The sequence below is a fragment of the Aptenodytes forsteri genome, unplaced genomic scaffold (assembly GCF_000699145.1).
Source record: "Aptenodytes forsteri isolate BGI_AS27 unplaced genomic scaffold, ASM69914v1 Scaffold75, whole genome shotgun sequence".
Lineage (NCBI taxonomy): Eukaryota > Metazoa > Chordata > Aves > Sphenisciformes > Spheniscidae > Aptenodytes > Aptenodytes forsteri.
In genome coordinates this window covers 2,359,444-2,373,558 of record NW_008794171.1, presented here as the reverse complement: position 1 = coordinate 2,373,558, position 14,115 = coordinate 2,359,444, and the positions used below count along the sequence as shown (strand labels likewise).

At 36.0% G+C, this 14,115-nt stretch overlaps 1 protein-coding gene across 1 annotated transcript in view; it reads right to left on the bottom strand.

Annotated features, from left to right (window-relative positions):
* SLC36A4 (solute carrier family 36 member 4) overlaps positions 1 to 14,115 on the bottom strand; it is a 109,651-nt gene that overhangs the window by 47,912 nt on the left and 47,624 nt on the right. The window contains exon 9 of the mRNA XM_009282294.1: positions 13,653 to 13,822. Coding sequence (XP_009280569.1) covers positions 13,653 to 13,822 — 170 coding nt within the window. The remainder of the gene's footprint in view (positions 1 to 13,652; positions 13,823 to 14,115) is intronic.

The window sequence follows — 14,115 nt, the reverse complement described above, 5'->3', positions numbered from 1 at the left end:
AAATTATGTTTCAATCTAATCAGTCAATATTTGTAGCTAAATCATCTTATTTGATTAGACACACTTTCCTTGAAAACCCATAATTAGTTTTTATTAAACTGTTTCACAGAGTGAAGGCAATAATATAAATAACTCATCACTTGCCCTACCTCTAATTCTACAGGAAGAAATTGCTTAGCATTTTTTCTGTCCTGGATTCTTCTTTACCATACAAAACAACCTTGGCATTTGGTACATCCTTCTACTTTCCCATTATTTTTATAAGCCGCTAATATGCCTGTACATGATACCAGTAGAATGCAACTGGCAAGAAGTCTCTCCATTATCTTGGCATATCATTCACATTTACAAGATCACAAAATTCTGAGTTTAAGAAAAAAGAAGAAACTTCTAAAATGTTACTTTAAAAAGAACTTGAAATATTGAATCTAACACTGAAAAGGCTGTTCAGCCTCTCAAAACTGAAACACATTTATAGATCTAGATATAAAACTTTCCTTTACAGATCACAAAAGTAACGTTACTGCAAATATCTTAACTGCTTGTCAAGTTCTACAAAATTATGAAACCAAACTAAATTAAAAAAAAAAAAATCCATCAACTAACTAACAAGAACATTCCTCCAAGAATGTTTCCTCTCCTATGCCCAGAATAGATTAATGTCCTTTCTGGCATGTCAAAGAAACTACTAGACTGATATATGGGAAATGTATAGTTTCTAAAAGGCCACTATGCAATTGTACAAAAGAAACCAGTTGGCATCAACAAAATTCTTAAAAGATATTTTGAAATTAAATGTCTCCCAATTTCTTTCAAACATTGAGGTAGGTATTACCAAAGATTTTTCATGTAATTGTGGTAATCATAATATAACCTCTTATATTTTCAGAACATAGCATTGTCATCATAAAGATTTTTTATCCAGACAAAGAATATTTATACAAGCACACAAATTTATCTATTAACTGTATTGCAGTGGTCCAATAATGACGTGTGCACCATGCCACTGAAAGGACAGTAAACAGCTGGAATAATTCAAGAAAAAAAACAGGTATAGCACACTAATTCAACTCTCATTTCAAACAGGTATTGGATTATATGCAGTAACATTTATTTGATACGGAACATTTTTTTTTCCTTAAAAACTATATATCCATACTGAATTAGATGAAAGAGGTTCTTCAAATTCAGCTCCCTCATATATCTATACTTTCCTTGTCCTTGAAAGACTGTAATTTATGAATTACCTGGCCAGAGTCTGTTGAGTATGGAATAGACTAGCAGAAAGCAAGACAGAACTACTGCACAAATCGTAACAAATTTCAGATCTGCATAATAAATTTGTGTACTCCACTTAACTTTGCTTAGACCAATTACATCATTGTTTCCATAGTAATAAGCTTCAAAGGAAATAAAACAGTGTAAAAATACAGACAAGCTATTAGAAGTAAAATAACTGCGTGACACACACGGTGTTCAAGATAATGAGAGGTCTTACTTGACAGTTGTACCAGTGATCTTGGTAGTCCTGGATAATTGATTCTGAATGTCAAAGGTCTCACAGTGTCCAAGAGCTATAGCCAAAATGGTGATTCGTGCAACTTTTTCTACCTACTTCATACCACACATTTATGTAACATGCATTACAAGGTATCCTAGTACTTGCGAGAGAAGACAGAGGACACCTCTGTCCTGAACGCTAAGTGAATTCTTTGACTCAAACTGTAGAAGTCTCAGTTTGCCATCTTGCGTTGATTGTCTTTATGAGCTATGCTCTGTATAAACAACTACACAGCCATGCTACTTGTCTTAATTGAAGTAATATTTTTTCTGTAACTTAAGACTCATTACCTTTATAGAACTGGTCTGAAATTTGGTAAAGCACCAGGATGAAAATAAAAAAATATTTGCTAAGAGAATTTTAAAATTGCCTTGCTCCTAAAGAACACAGAAATAGAATGAAACAATATGTACTTTTTTAGTCTCGTATCCGAAACTGCTGCCTCCTCCCCTTTTTTGTTTCTGTGGGACATAGTTACAGAACTCGTCCCCTATGGTTAGCAATGCCATTATCTGCAATTACAGAACATACCAGATATCAACTTAAGCATGACAAACACCTTATGCAATTCAGCTAGAGGACAAAGCTCATGAAGGTAAAAAAATAAGAAGGGGTGAAGGTGGGAAGGTGAGTAAACATACACAATTTTTTTCCTCAACCAGTCAGGACTGTGGTGGACAGAAGTCATCACACATCGATGCTACTCTAATCTGAAAATTAGTCTATGTCTTTCTTTGCTAGAAAACTGTCTTTAAAATTAAACAGCAGTTTTTAGCACAGCACAGCTATACTTCTGATGTCCTCTTCATTTAAGCCCTTTTACTACAGTATGTCTGAAACACTGCCCCAAAAAATCAGCCAAAATAGTACACAGATTAATGCAGCTCAACCTTAATGCAGAAACAAAGCATCCAGTACACCTTCTGTACTCAGTCATCTTGTCAAAACTACCCTCTGAGAACATGGAGTATCAGTAGGTAGGACATTCGGCCAAAACACCGTGGAATATATAAAACTTCAAAAGCAACCTGTTGCAATTTTCAAGCTTATAATTAAAAAGGGACTGCCTGATATTGTATGATTATCAGTTACGTATGCTTTGTTTTACCACCGAATCACCTTGCTAAAGAGTTATCGGTTTATAGGACAGTAACATGATTCAAGATATTTTTTACTGAAGGAAGAACTATAGTCTAGATAACCTTACCAGAAAAGCCCATGTGAAATAAAAACATAATTTAACTTCGAAGAACAAGACACAGAATTTGTATTTTGCTGTGTTACAGAACAGCTTTGATCAATGAGCAATTACTGCAAGTCAAAACACAATATATTCCATCACTTGCTGAACTGAAAAATACACAAAACAGTTAAACACAGAACATAGAGGTTTGTGCTGATTAGTGAATCCGATCTGCTCTTTTCTGATTGAATGCCAAAGCCAGCATGAGGAAGAATATGGGATTACACGCCAGGGTAGGATAAAGAAAAACAGAGATAAGAGAAGAGTAAGATATACTACATTTGTAAGCAGTAAGCTGTTAATTTGACTCATGTATCATAAAATCGTACTGTAATTATATTCCTCTTCCTCCCTCCATCTCCTAAACTCTAGAATACAGCTCTTCTGGTTGTGCCAGAACAAAGGTCTGGGGGCCACAGTGCAAATCAGGTCTAGGAAAAGTTCCAGGAGAAAAAAAAAAAAAAAAAGAAAGAAAAAAAAAAGAGGGGAAAAAAAGGAAAAAAAATAGAGGGAAAAAAAAGGCATTTACAGGATGCAACAGGAAAGAACAAACTAATGAATCCTTGAACATGACTTTGAAAAAATAATGATTAAAAAGTGAATGGGATATCACTTGTGCTACAGCTCCCTTAGACTTTCTGTAACTGTAAATCAATGTTGCTCATTATCACTACCTCTACACTGTGGGACCTTATCAAGTGAAAAAGTACAGATAAATATTTATTAATATTCAACTCAGATCAACCAAGTAAGCATAGCATGGCATGCTATTACTTTTGGTATTCCCATTAACACAATATACCTTTTCAACTCTGTGTTGTTGCGTATCAAAAGGGAGGAAGGAAGACATATGCCAATCTCCTGAAAATAATGGGGAGATTTTTAACAATGTCAAGCACCATTATCTATCTCCTCTTAACTGGACACTAGGAAAAAAGGGTATTTTTCCATCTGCCTCTTCCTTTACTTCCCCCTTAGGAATCTTTGGATCTTATGGAAATTTCAAGCCTATGATCCACTGGATAGATGTAAAATGCATAAGGATTACATGCAAAAATAGCTGCTCCACTCAGTAAGCATGACAGAAAATCACTGGCTCATGTACGACATTTAAGAAGGCACCCCATAAATGACCTTCTCTTCTAAGCCAGTTCATGCATAGAAATATAATGGGCCAAAATAACGGAGAGATACAAAGTCATACACATATTACAAAGTTCATTTCCCATTAGCTAGAGACTAGATATATTTTTGTTATTTGGACAAAGAATTTTCATATCACCATTTCATTATGTTTGTAAGCATACAGATGGATAATATAAAGTGGAACAAAAAGTAAAAGCGGGCTTGATTAGTTTTGAAATTATTGTTAGAAAAGGAAGATGGGATTGAATTGCAGGCAACTGAGCATGATATTCAGCATCACTTCTCACTCTTCCCAAGAAGGATTCATTGTACCAAATGCTAGATATATTTCTCACCTATATTCCTTTAAATAGCGCGAAGAAGGAAACAAGCACTTCTTTGGCCCAGTTCAACTTGTTCAGAACCAAATATGTAAAATAGATCAGACAAATTGTGCCCTTCCAAGCACCTGTTTCTCTCCCTTGATTACAAGGAGCCTAGCTAGGATGACCACTGCAGGTGCAGGGGTCCAGAGAGCAGACTTCTGCATGCTAAACTAGATGACTCTTAACCCACGTAGCACTTTGCAACTTATGCCATGCATCACCTAAAATCTTCAGAGCATGGACTGCCACATAGGTTTACACTGTAAATGGTATTATCAATCTTCAACTTGCACTTAACAATGTGTCGTTGTACCATAAGTAACGAAAAATATTTGAAATTAGTAAGCACAGTCTGGTAATTTTTATTCACCGTATTTGCTGAAGGCATGAGTCAGAAAGGAACCTCTAAACCGTTCAAACATAATATAATTCTCATCTTTTTCCTGGCTTCCTTTGCACTAATAACATCTAAACTACAAAAAAATATATTGTCTTAGTTTTGACAATACTTTTAAAACACTTTTCACCATGTATAGAGTGATTTTGTTAATGCATTTAAAGAAGTTACAGCCTATGCGTGAATCCTAATTGAGACCCATATATAAAACACCCAGATATATAGATTATATATTACAATATATAATTTCAGTATTACACACTGGCATCTGAATTTGCTGCACTATTTCTATTACTATACTCCCTTTCATTGCAGTACTTGACCATCTCATCGTAAATACATGTATATGGCTCTGGAACCCTTCTAAATACTAAGTATTATATCCAGGATGATCAGCTGAGTTCTTCAAGTAACACAGAATGTTGCAGCCTAAAACTAAACCCATCTCTCCCAAATAGCAGCAGGGTAACTGAGCAGGTGTGTTACTCCTTCTCATCAAGTTTAGAAGTATATCAAGAAATTTGCTGTGCTAGAATTTCCTTTAGAAAAAAAAAAAACCCAACAAAACTTCCCACCTTTTTTCCAAAGGTTCAAGTTATAAATTTAGAAACCACCAGATTCATGAATTTTTTACAGCTAAACCGTCACTGAAAATTGGTAAGATTGATATTCAGGAGATACTGGATAGGGAATAAGCAAAAAAATAGCGCTGTGGTATTGGATAGGAAAACTCCATGCAGGATTTTATAGGTAAAAATTATACGGATATTGAAACCTGTCAGACGGAAACTGGTATAAACCACAGAGAATAAAGTTCATCTCATTTAAAATTACACATCTACAAGATAAACTTACACATGTAAAAGTATGGTGCCACGCAACTCTGCCTTCATTGCAGTGCATAGACCAGGCTCCTAATTGACTGCTCATCCCAGCATTGCCATTACTACCCATCAGCCACCAGCCGTCCCAAGGAATCTAGCCAGCATCAGTGCCTGGCACAAAATCCATAAAGCATTAGAGAAAAGGTAGCCTTATACTTAGAAATAAGAAAAACAAACATCATCAAAATTCATATCAAAAAGTGTCAACAGCAAGCTGGAACAGATTAGATTTTTAAATTTTGCAAAGGAGCCTGTAAAAGCAACCACAAATTTAAAAAAAGAAAAAAAAAGGCTCTGCTATAATCCAATTTTCAATTAAAATACCATAATGTTTTTCCACAAGAATTCCTGCAGAGTTGTAAAATACATATTTAATGCAAACACTAAACTGTGGCAAGTAATAAGGTCTGTTTACTAGGAAATAATTACTGGCCCAGAATAGGACCAACTATTTCAGAGTACATAAATGCACTGCTGAACTACTTGTTCTTAACTGTTTTTTTTTTTAAATAAAACAAATGTCTCAAAAAGAAAAATCAAGGAAATTTTATGACAAAGACATTGCTGCTGTTTTAAAATATTTTTAATTTTTCTTATTACCAATCTTCTATAATTTTCTATTTTTCACCTCAATCACAAAGCCCATAATTTTCTTCCTGTCCCATACCTACAAAAAAATTTTGGACAACAGCTGCACTTCAAAATCTGAATTTATTCACAGAATCCTAATTAACACCTGAACCAAAGGAGGTCCAGTCGACACAGCAGTGATTAAAAAAATAAATAAAGCAGGACACGTTTAAAGTTTTCAGTAATTTACTTCACAACCTTAGCTTTCTGTGTAAGGTTTTAAGAATATAATCATTTGCAAGTAGTATCTTGTTTGGGTCCGTATCAGAGGCACTTTTAAAGAAGATCTGATGTCAGCTGAAGCAATGGACCAAAAGGAAGAACTAAACCAGCTGGCTTCCTAAGGCTTGGATGAATACTAACATTAGACCATTCTGCTGGACCCTACGGTTACTTCTGGAGCAGTGCTAGTCTTAGAAAGAAAATCCCCAACCCGTTACCTCATACAACTTATATTCACAAGTTAACGTCTCTAGAACCAGCAATAAGAAACACTTCTAGCACCATTCAAATAATCCATAACATTTAACCAAATAGATTGGATAACCAGATAGACATTTGGTATCCATATGTTAAAATCAGGTTAAAAAAAGTTTAATATTTGTACTGTGATAAAGAACATTAGTTATATGTACATAAAGTGATGCCTACACCAACAGCAATTCATAAGATGTGCCATAATTCATAATGGCACATCAAGAGAAAGAAATCATAATCAGGATATAACCCTGATATTAAGAGATCCATTCTTCTTGCAAAGATACTCAGACAGGTTGGAAGAACTTGGATTTCACGTATCTTATTTCTCATGCCTAAGCACATGCCTAAAAAACACACAATGATGCTTGTTCTCATCTCTCAACTGAAAACCACAGCACAGGATCTTCTACTAGGAAATAAGAATTATGCTCATCAGCCATCCATATCCAAGAAAAAAACATACAAACCCACACTGAAAAAAAAAAATTGAATTAATTAATCAAATATTTAATTTTATTCCTTTGATAATTCCTAAACAATTATTTTGTGTTTAAGCCCACTTCAAGGGTCCTGTTAACAGTCCACACAAATATCCTAAATCCCATCTGGAATTTTTTAAAATCACAAAGTTAACTATTCAATTTATCCATCGCTAATACTACCCTTTAAAATGAACAAACTCTTCCTAAAAAAAATCTGTCTAATGACTGATACACAAATTACTTCTATATAAATTATTATCACTTAATCTTAAAAGTTTATATTAAAATCTATATAGAACTTAAAATTCCTTCATGTTACCTCTGCTGCAGCTACTCTAGCGAGTATTTTATTGGCACAATGTCATTAAACAGTTCAAGATATCTAGTAAACATCGTGTTATCTTGTGCCTAATTGTTCAGCATCAAGAACTGTTCTTTCCTAAAACCAGGTACAGTTAAAATGGGGAAATATTTAGACAAGCATAACTGCTGAGTTCAACTGAATAATGCATTTTTTTTCTTGGTAAAATTACACACTAAGCTTAGGCTGGTTTTTTTTTTAATGGAAAGCAGCTCACTAACAGCTCAGTTCATGCTCAGCTGGATCAGCCATTCAATTAAATTTGTTTCATTTCAAGCTAGCAATCAAAACAGCTGACAATTCAACTGCTATCTCCACATCCACATTCAAATGCAATATTTCTTAATTTTCATTTTAACAGGAGCACCGTGGCTGCAGGAATGCAGCCCTAAATTAAGCTATTAAAAAAAAAAAATCTGAAAAAAAATCTGTATTTCTTGTGTGGATGGAAAAAACTATTAACTCTCAACTCCAGTTTTCTCCATTATATTTGCTGATGCTCTTCAGCAGCTTTTACCAACTCACAAAAGAAATTCTTTCACTACTATCTTGAAATTAATAAATCAAATGCAACTTATTCTTTAATAACTAAATTACTGCTTAAATTGTTCTTTTCTATTTTATTCCTTTATTTCTTCATGGATTTGCTGCCACCATACAGATGAAAATTATTTTCTCAATACTTTTTTTTTTTTTTTTTTACCTCTTCCAACAGCTCCAGCAAGCACAATTTAATTTTAGTGCCCTTCTGGCAGAAAACATGAGTAAGTCTTTGTTAGACAGTTAGAGAGAAACTTACATTTACATTCTACTGCCCCACCCTAAATTTTTTAACCATAATTTTCACTGAGAGGCATCAACAGAAGTGAATATGTTTGATGCTATTTAGCATCAATATTGACTAATGCTTGGCAGTTGAAGCTGATGATCTCCAGATCTCCTCTCAATCTCCATGTGCTCAGCATACTTTGAAACTGTTAACACAGGAGAATTAACTGTTCAGGCTCAACAAAACCTCTCCAAACTCTCCCCTTCCACAATTACCATGATCTGAGTGCCAGGTAAGCAGGGTAGAGTAAAAAACTCTCATGATATAATGGCAGCTTATTTCAAGCAATGCACTGAACAAGACTCTTTGGGTAGATGGTTTTTTTCTTGTTCTTCCAGACAAACTGGTCTCTCGAAAGATAAAAGTAAAACTTACACTGTTCTATGTAAAGATATTAACAAAGCTTTTAAAAATTCAGCCAGGATGGTCCAGTTCCTTCAGAAGCAAACTAAAAAGCTTCACACTCAAATGGTTAATCCCAATGTGCAGTAGCTACAACCCCATGACATAACAGGCTCAGCTAAGGGCTGAACCATGGGCACCGTGCCCAACCTGTATCCAAGCAGATGCAGCAAACATAGATCCAAACTATTTTTGTGACGTGTGTTTTAAAAATAGAAAATCAGGGTAAATACTTTCAACATTATAAAAATTCCACGCTGACAAATATTTCAAAGTACTGAAGTTACCTGATATTCAAATACCACAAACACTAAGTAAAATCTGTGAGAAAAATACATGAAAAGCAATTACACTTCAAATAAAAATGCATATGCAACAGTAACAGAACCTACTGAAACCACAAGGATGTGGTTGTACTATCTGAGCACAATCAGATAGATTTTCTGTCCTCTTACGTCTTACAAGGAGTGTCTCTAACTATTACAAAGAGCTGAACTGACCCACCAAAGGACAAAGCTGGCAAGTCATCAGGCAGAGGCTGTAACGTACACAGCTGCTGGAGATCCTTAGGCACGTGCCTGGATGAACTTCCAGTGGTGAACTTCCAAGCATGACCTGAGGGCAGCCAGTGAGTATCCACACAACACTGCACCTCCATATGTGTTTTCAGTGCTTTCCAAATCCTATGGTGGCTCTCGTCCCATTCCTTCTGTTTGTATGTGTTCCTAATTTCTAACTTTGCCCCCCACAGTGATGCTTAGTCCAGCTTTCAATCATATTTCTGCCTAGCTAGCCACAAGACTAGCTCCCACCCGCTTTCAACAACTACCAAACCCAGTCTCCAGCTCTAGTCTGGACTTTCACCATAAGCCTAGCTCATCCCTCCAGTCCGTGCACAAGGTGCTCACCTGAGCTTGTAAAACAACCGTTTAGTGTTATGATTTATGAAGTATGGTGTGATTTTCCAACTTGCTACACCACACACAGTGAAATCCAAGCAAAGATGAAGAGATGTACATCTCTTGCAAATGAAATGGAGAGAAGTGTTCAGTATCACATGAAGCGAAAACCCCTCTCCGTCCTTTTTCTTAAAATTCAAAAGTATCTGACTTGCAGTTTTACCCATGCAATACTAAGATGCTATTTTACCACGAAACTAAATTGGAAGAAGGGAGAAAAGCAGTAGGGAACAAGGTCTGTCAAGTCATTTCCACTCACTGTTTCCTTGTTCAAAAAGTATAAACAAGGGGCTATAAACAAAGGAAAAGCATGCTTTTGCCAGTCCAGCACTCTGCCAGCAAAAATACTCCTTAGTATTTGCTTTTATCTTGAATAATACCATGTCAGACTCTTGAAAAAGCTGCTAAGAACAGATGTGAAATTTCAGACACCTACTGTGAACATTGTTCTTAAGTCTATTTGTAACTTTCTTTCCAATATGGTAAGAAACAATCTTTTGAACAGCTTTAACTACCACTTCTGTCTAGAAAAAGAGTCCAGGTGCTCTCACTGCTCCTCGAGAACTGCTAAGGGAGCAAAGACTGACCTACTCCCAGAGCAACAACCACCCAGCCCAGCCATGCACTTCCCAATGGCTGGGTACGCTCCTCCCTGGGTACGCTCCTCCCCTGCCCCAAGCTTGAAGGTTTGGCTCAGACTGGTGACATTAGGGGTCAAGTGTATTTTCCATAGCATGCTTCAGATAAGGTCTCATTTGTGAAACAATAGCAGAGGAAGACGAACATGCAAATCTAAAAATAGGTAATATACTTGTGATCATCCTCCTGCAATGCTAAGTGCCCAACAGTGAGCAAGTAAATAATGAAAAACCATAAGCAAGGCATATGGGTTTTTGGATGTGTGCTACATCTCCAGTCGTTTGTCAAGTTCTTATTTAAAACAAACCTTACCAAACAAACCAAAAAAAAACACTCCAGGGTATGCTTTTTCCCGGTAAAGTTTCTGATACACTGCAACAATAAAACAATGACCTCATTGGTATTTATCTGAGAAATGCAAAAGCCCAAAAAATTAGTAATAACTGATTTTTCAAGTCTTCACTTAAGAAGCTAATGTGTCATTAGTAACACAGCTGAAGTTTCTCTTTTTACAGAATTATTTTCAAGCAGGCAGAGTCCTTTTAGTCAGTGTATGACCTCTGAATGGTCCAGACATTACAACATATTCCGTCACAGATACCAAAACCATTTCATTTTTAAAACTCAATTTAAAAGGTTTTGGGTTTTTTCTTTGTAATAAAGAAACACTTTTCTGAATCATTTTAGGAACCATGGTCTGCACCTAGTGAAAGCGAAACACTACTTAAATCAATTCTGGTTTATAACCAATGCTTCAATGAAAAATGACAAACAGAAGGGGAGTGTAAGCATGGGAGCTTACAGACACAATTGTTGGTGAAAAAGTATTCTGGATACTGCATGCATAGAATTTGTAGAAAATACTTGAAAAAAACTGAAATGACGACTTGGATAAACACAACATATCACACAACAGCCTGGCAAACATCAAACATTTAAGAGCAAATTTTTAGTTTTACTTTTCTGTGCCTTGCAGCAAACAGTTTAATGCTCTCAAATATCCCAGTAACACCTGTAACACTTCAGCAGGTCCATTTTAGAGATTCACATCACAGATTAAGTCTCAATGGCACAAACCAGGTCCAATTTTACTACACATTTTTTTAAAAGAAATAAAGATATAGCATTCACTTTATACTGAATAATTTTAAAGTATTGATTATGCCTTCAGAAAAGAAAGACCATTAGCTGCTGGTTTATAATGAAAAAAACCCAGAAAAAATCACAATGCATAATTGCATGAAAACAAAAAGTAGAAGAAAGAATACATGTCAACATACCTCTGGGAAAAAGGGACCCACCACAATTCATGCTGGATTAGATTCTTCCTCTCCCAACTCACCCAACTGTAGTTAATTATACCCAACAGGCAACCGCTCCATTTTCAAGTCTCGCTCACAAGGTACCCCACCTCTGCTTTGCTTCCATTTCTTTTTACCTTTCACAGACTCCTCTTCCAGATTTTAAAGCTAATTCTCTATTTTTTTCTACTTCCTTTTCTTGGAGATTGTTCCACAGTTTTGCCTTCCCAGACTACCCAGTAACTACAAAGCTCAATAATAAAATTAAGAAAAAAAAAACAACTAGGGCTGAATATCATGGAGTCATTCATAATTTCCCAAAGTCAAACAGGCAAATGTGCTTTTAAACCTATTCACCACGGGCTCTTCTCATCAGACACATCTCTGAAAGCATCTTTTTCACCTATAAACTCCCGAAACCTTCAGCTGTAAGTAACAGTTTGGATCTACAAGAATTTTAGCTTTTCAAATGTATTGTGGTATCATTACCAGGGCGGGTTATAAGGGGCACATAAAGCACAACAGAGAATGAGTGGAAGTTGACGGCCTCATGACACCAAGATATGGTTAAGACTGTAAAGTTTACTCCGGTTCTGGCGAGACACTGAAAAGCATTTTGGATTCTGAAGCATTTTGATCTAGATGTCTCTCCGGTATTACAAGAGCTATTCATCTATCCTCAATCTTAAAATCTTAACAGGTTTGCTATGCACCATGAAGACCCGAAGCAGAACACAGGCTATATGGTGCTTCAGGAGATCTGCACTTCATTATGCAAGAAAGCTTTTCACATTTTTTTTTTTTTAATTTCACATAGCAGATGTATTTTCAGAGCAGCAAGTTATTAGACCAATGGTATTTCCCTTTCCTTACTGCAGTAATTAAATTGCACCAACATTAAACTGTTAATCTCAACAGGCTTGACCTTAAGAAGGTCTCGCTGGATGTTCAAGTTCTCTTTGACAACAATTATTAGCGGCCGTCCAGCACATTAGCCACCGGTCAGTACTCACCAAGAGAAGAGAGCCAACAAAAACTAAACTCTGTTTTCATCAATATTTTCCCTCTAAAAAACAAGGTTTGGCATTTTTTGCTTGTTTGGTGGTTTGGGGTTTTTTTTAAGGTAAACAGCTCATTTCAGTACAAATGGTGGAGTCAAGAAGCCAGCTTTGTACTGGAAACAATTTTTTATAACAGCTTTGAGAAAAGCTTCCTGTTATTCAGCACTTTAGATGGGAGTTGTAACGACAAACCTAAACTTCCTCCTCAGTTCATTATCTGCAAGAGTATTGATTCCTAGATGAGGCCATGCTCCCCATTCAGTGAGCACTGCTGATTACTACTAGTGTCTACGGTACTTAGACTTGCTGTGAGAAAGGTGGGGACACAGTACGAGGGATGGGAAGAGTAGAGGACAAGTGAGAAAAACAAAAGGAGTAACAGACATTGAGTGGAGAGGTACAAAACTACTTTGGAGCATTATCACCTAAAATAAGTGGCCCTGCATGAACACTCTGACCAACCATCCATGTTCGCCAGTGCTATTGTATGTACACAGAGCAGCACACCTTGGGCTTAATCCTCAGACTGACACAACAGAAAAAGGATTTCTCCACGAGCAGCATGTACTGCAGATCACATAGAGAAACACTGACATGAAACAGCAACATGTGTCTATTACTTTAAAACTTTTATTCTAAGAAAATTATTTTCAAGTTGGCAGCTTTAGAGTATTATTGCAAAAGTTAGGGTTGTCAAATAATTGGTAACACCTACTAAAAAAAGCACGGTTAAAATACAAATACAACATTAGATTCACTTGTTCATGAAAATCAAAACATACTGAATCATTGAAACAAAATTTCAGGTCTGCTAGCCTCTGGAAAAACAAATAACAAAACATGTCTTTAAATAAGCAGGCCCCAACAACGTGTAATAGCAAGCTTTTTTATGGATGTTCTGCACATACTTACAGGTTGAGCAGACTAATAGTGCTCTTGCCGCAAGCTCACAGAGTAACTTCCACTTCTGCTCCACTTTGGAGGTGACAGCTGGAATGAGGATCTCCGCAGGGACGTAGTACTGAATCGAATAGGTCACAAAAATCCCGAAGGAGTACAGAATCTTTACAGACTGGTACAACCTGTTCAAAACATTTACACGTGTTCATTTAAGTTGCAAACTCTTCATTAAAAAAATTAGCAAGCTAATTTTTTTTTTCTTTTAAAGAATTTTCTGTCATATCACATTTGAGAATTCATTAATGGCTAAGCAAGCAAATCCCCACATTTATAATTAGATCCAGATTCTTCACCTTGTATGTAAATTCAGAGTATTTAACAAGCTTTAAGGCCTATTAAAATATAACCTGTTCAGTGCTTTTTTTTTTCCCTTCACTTTAAGGTTTACAAAAATCCCCACAGTTGTTAGGTTGTT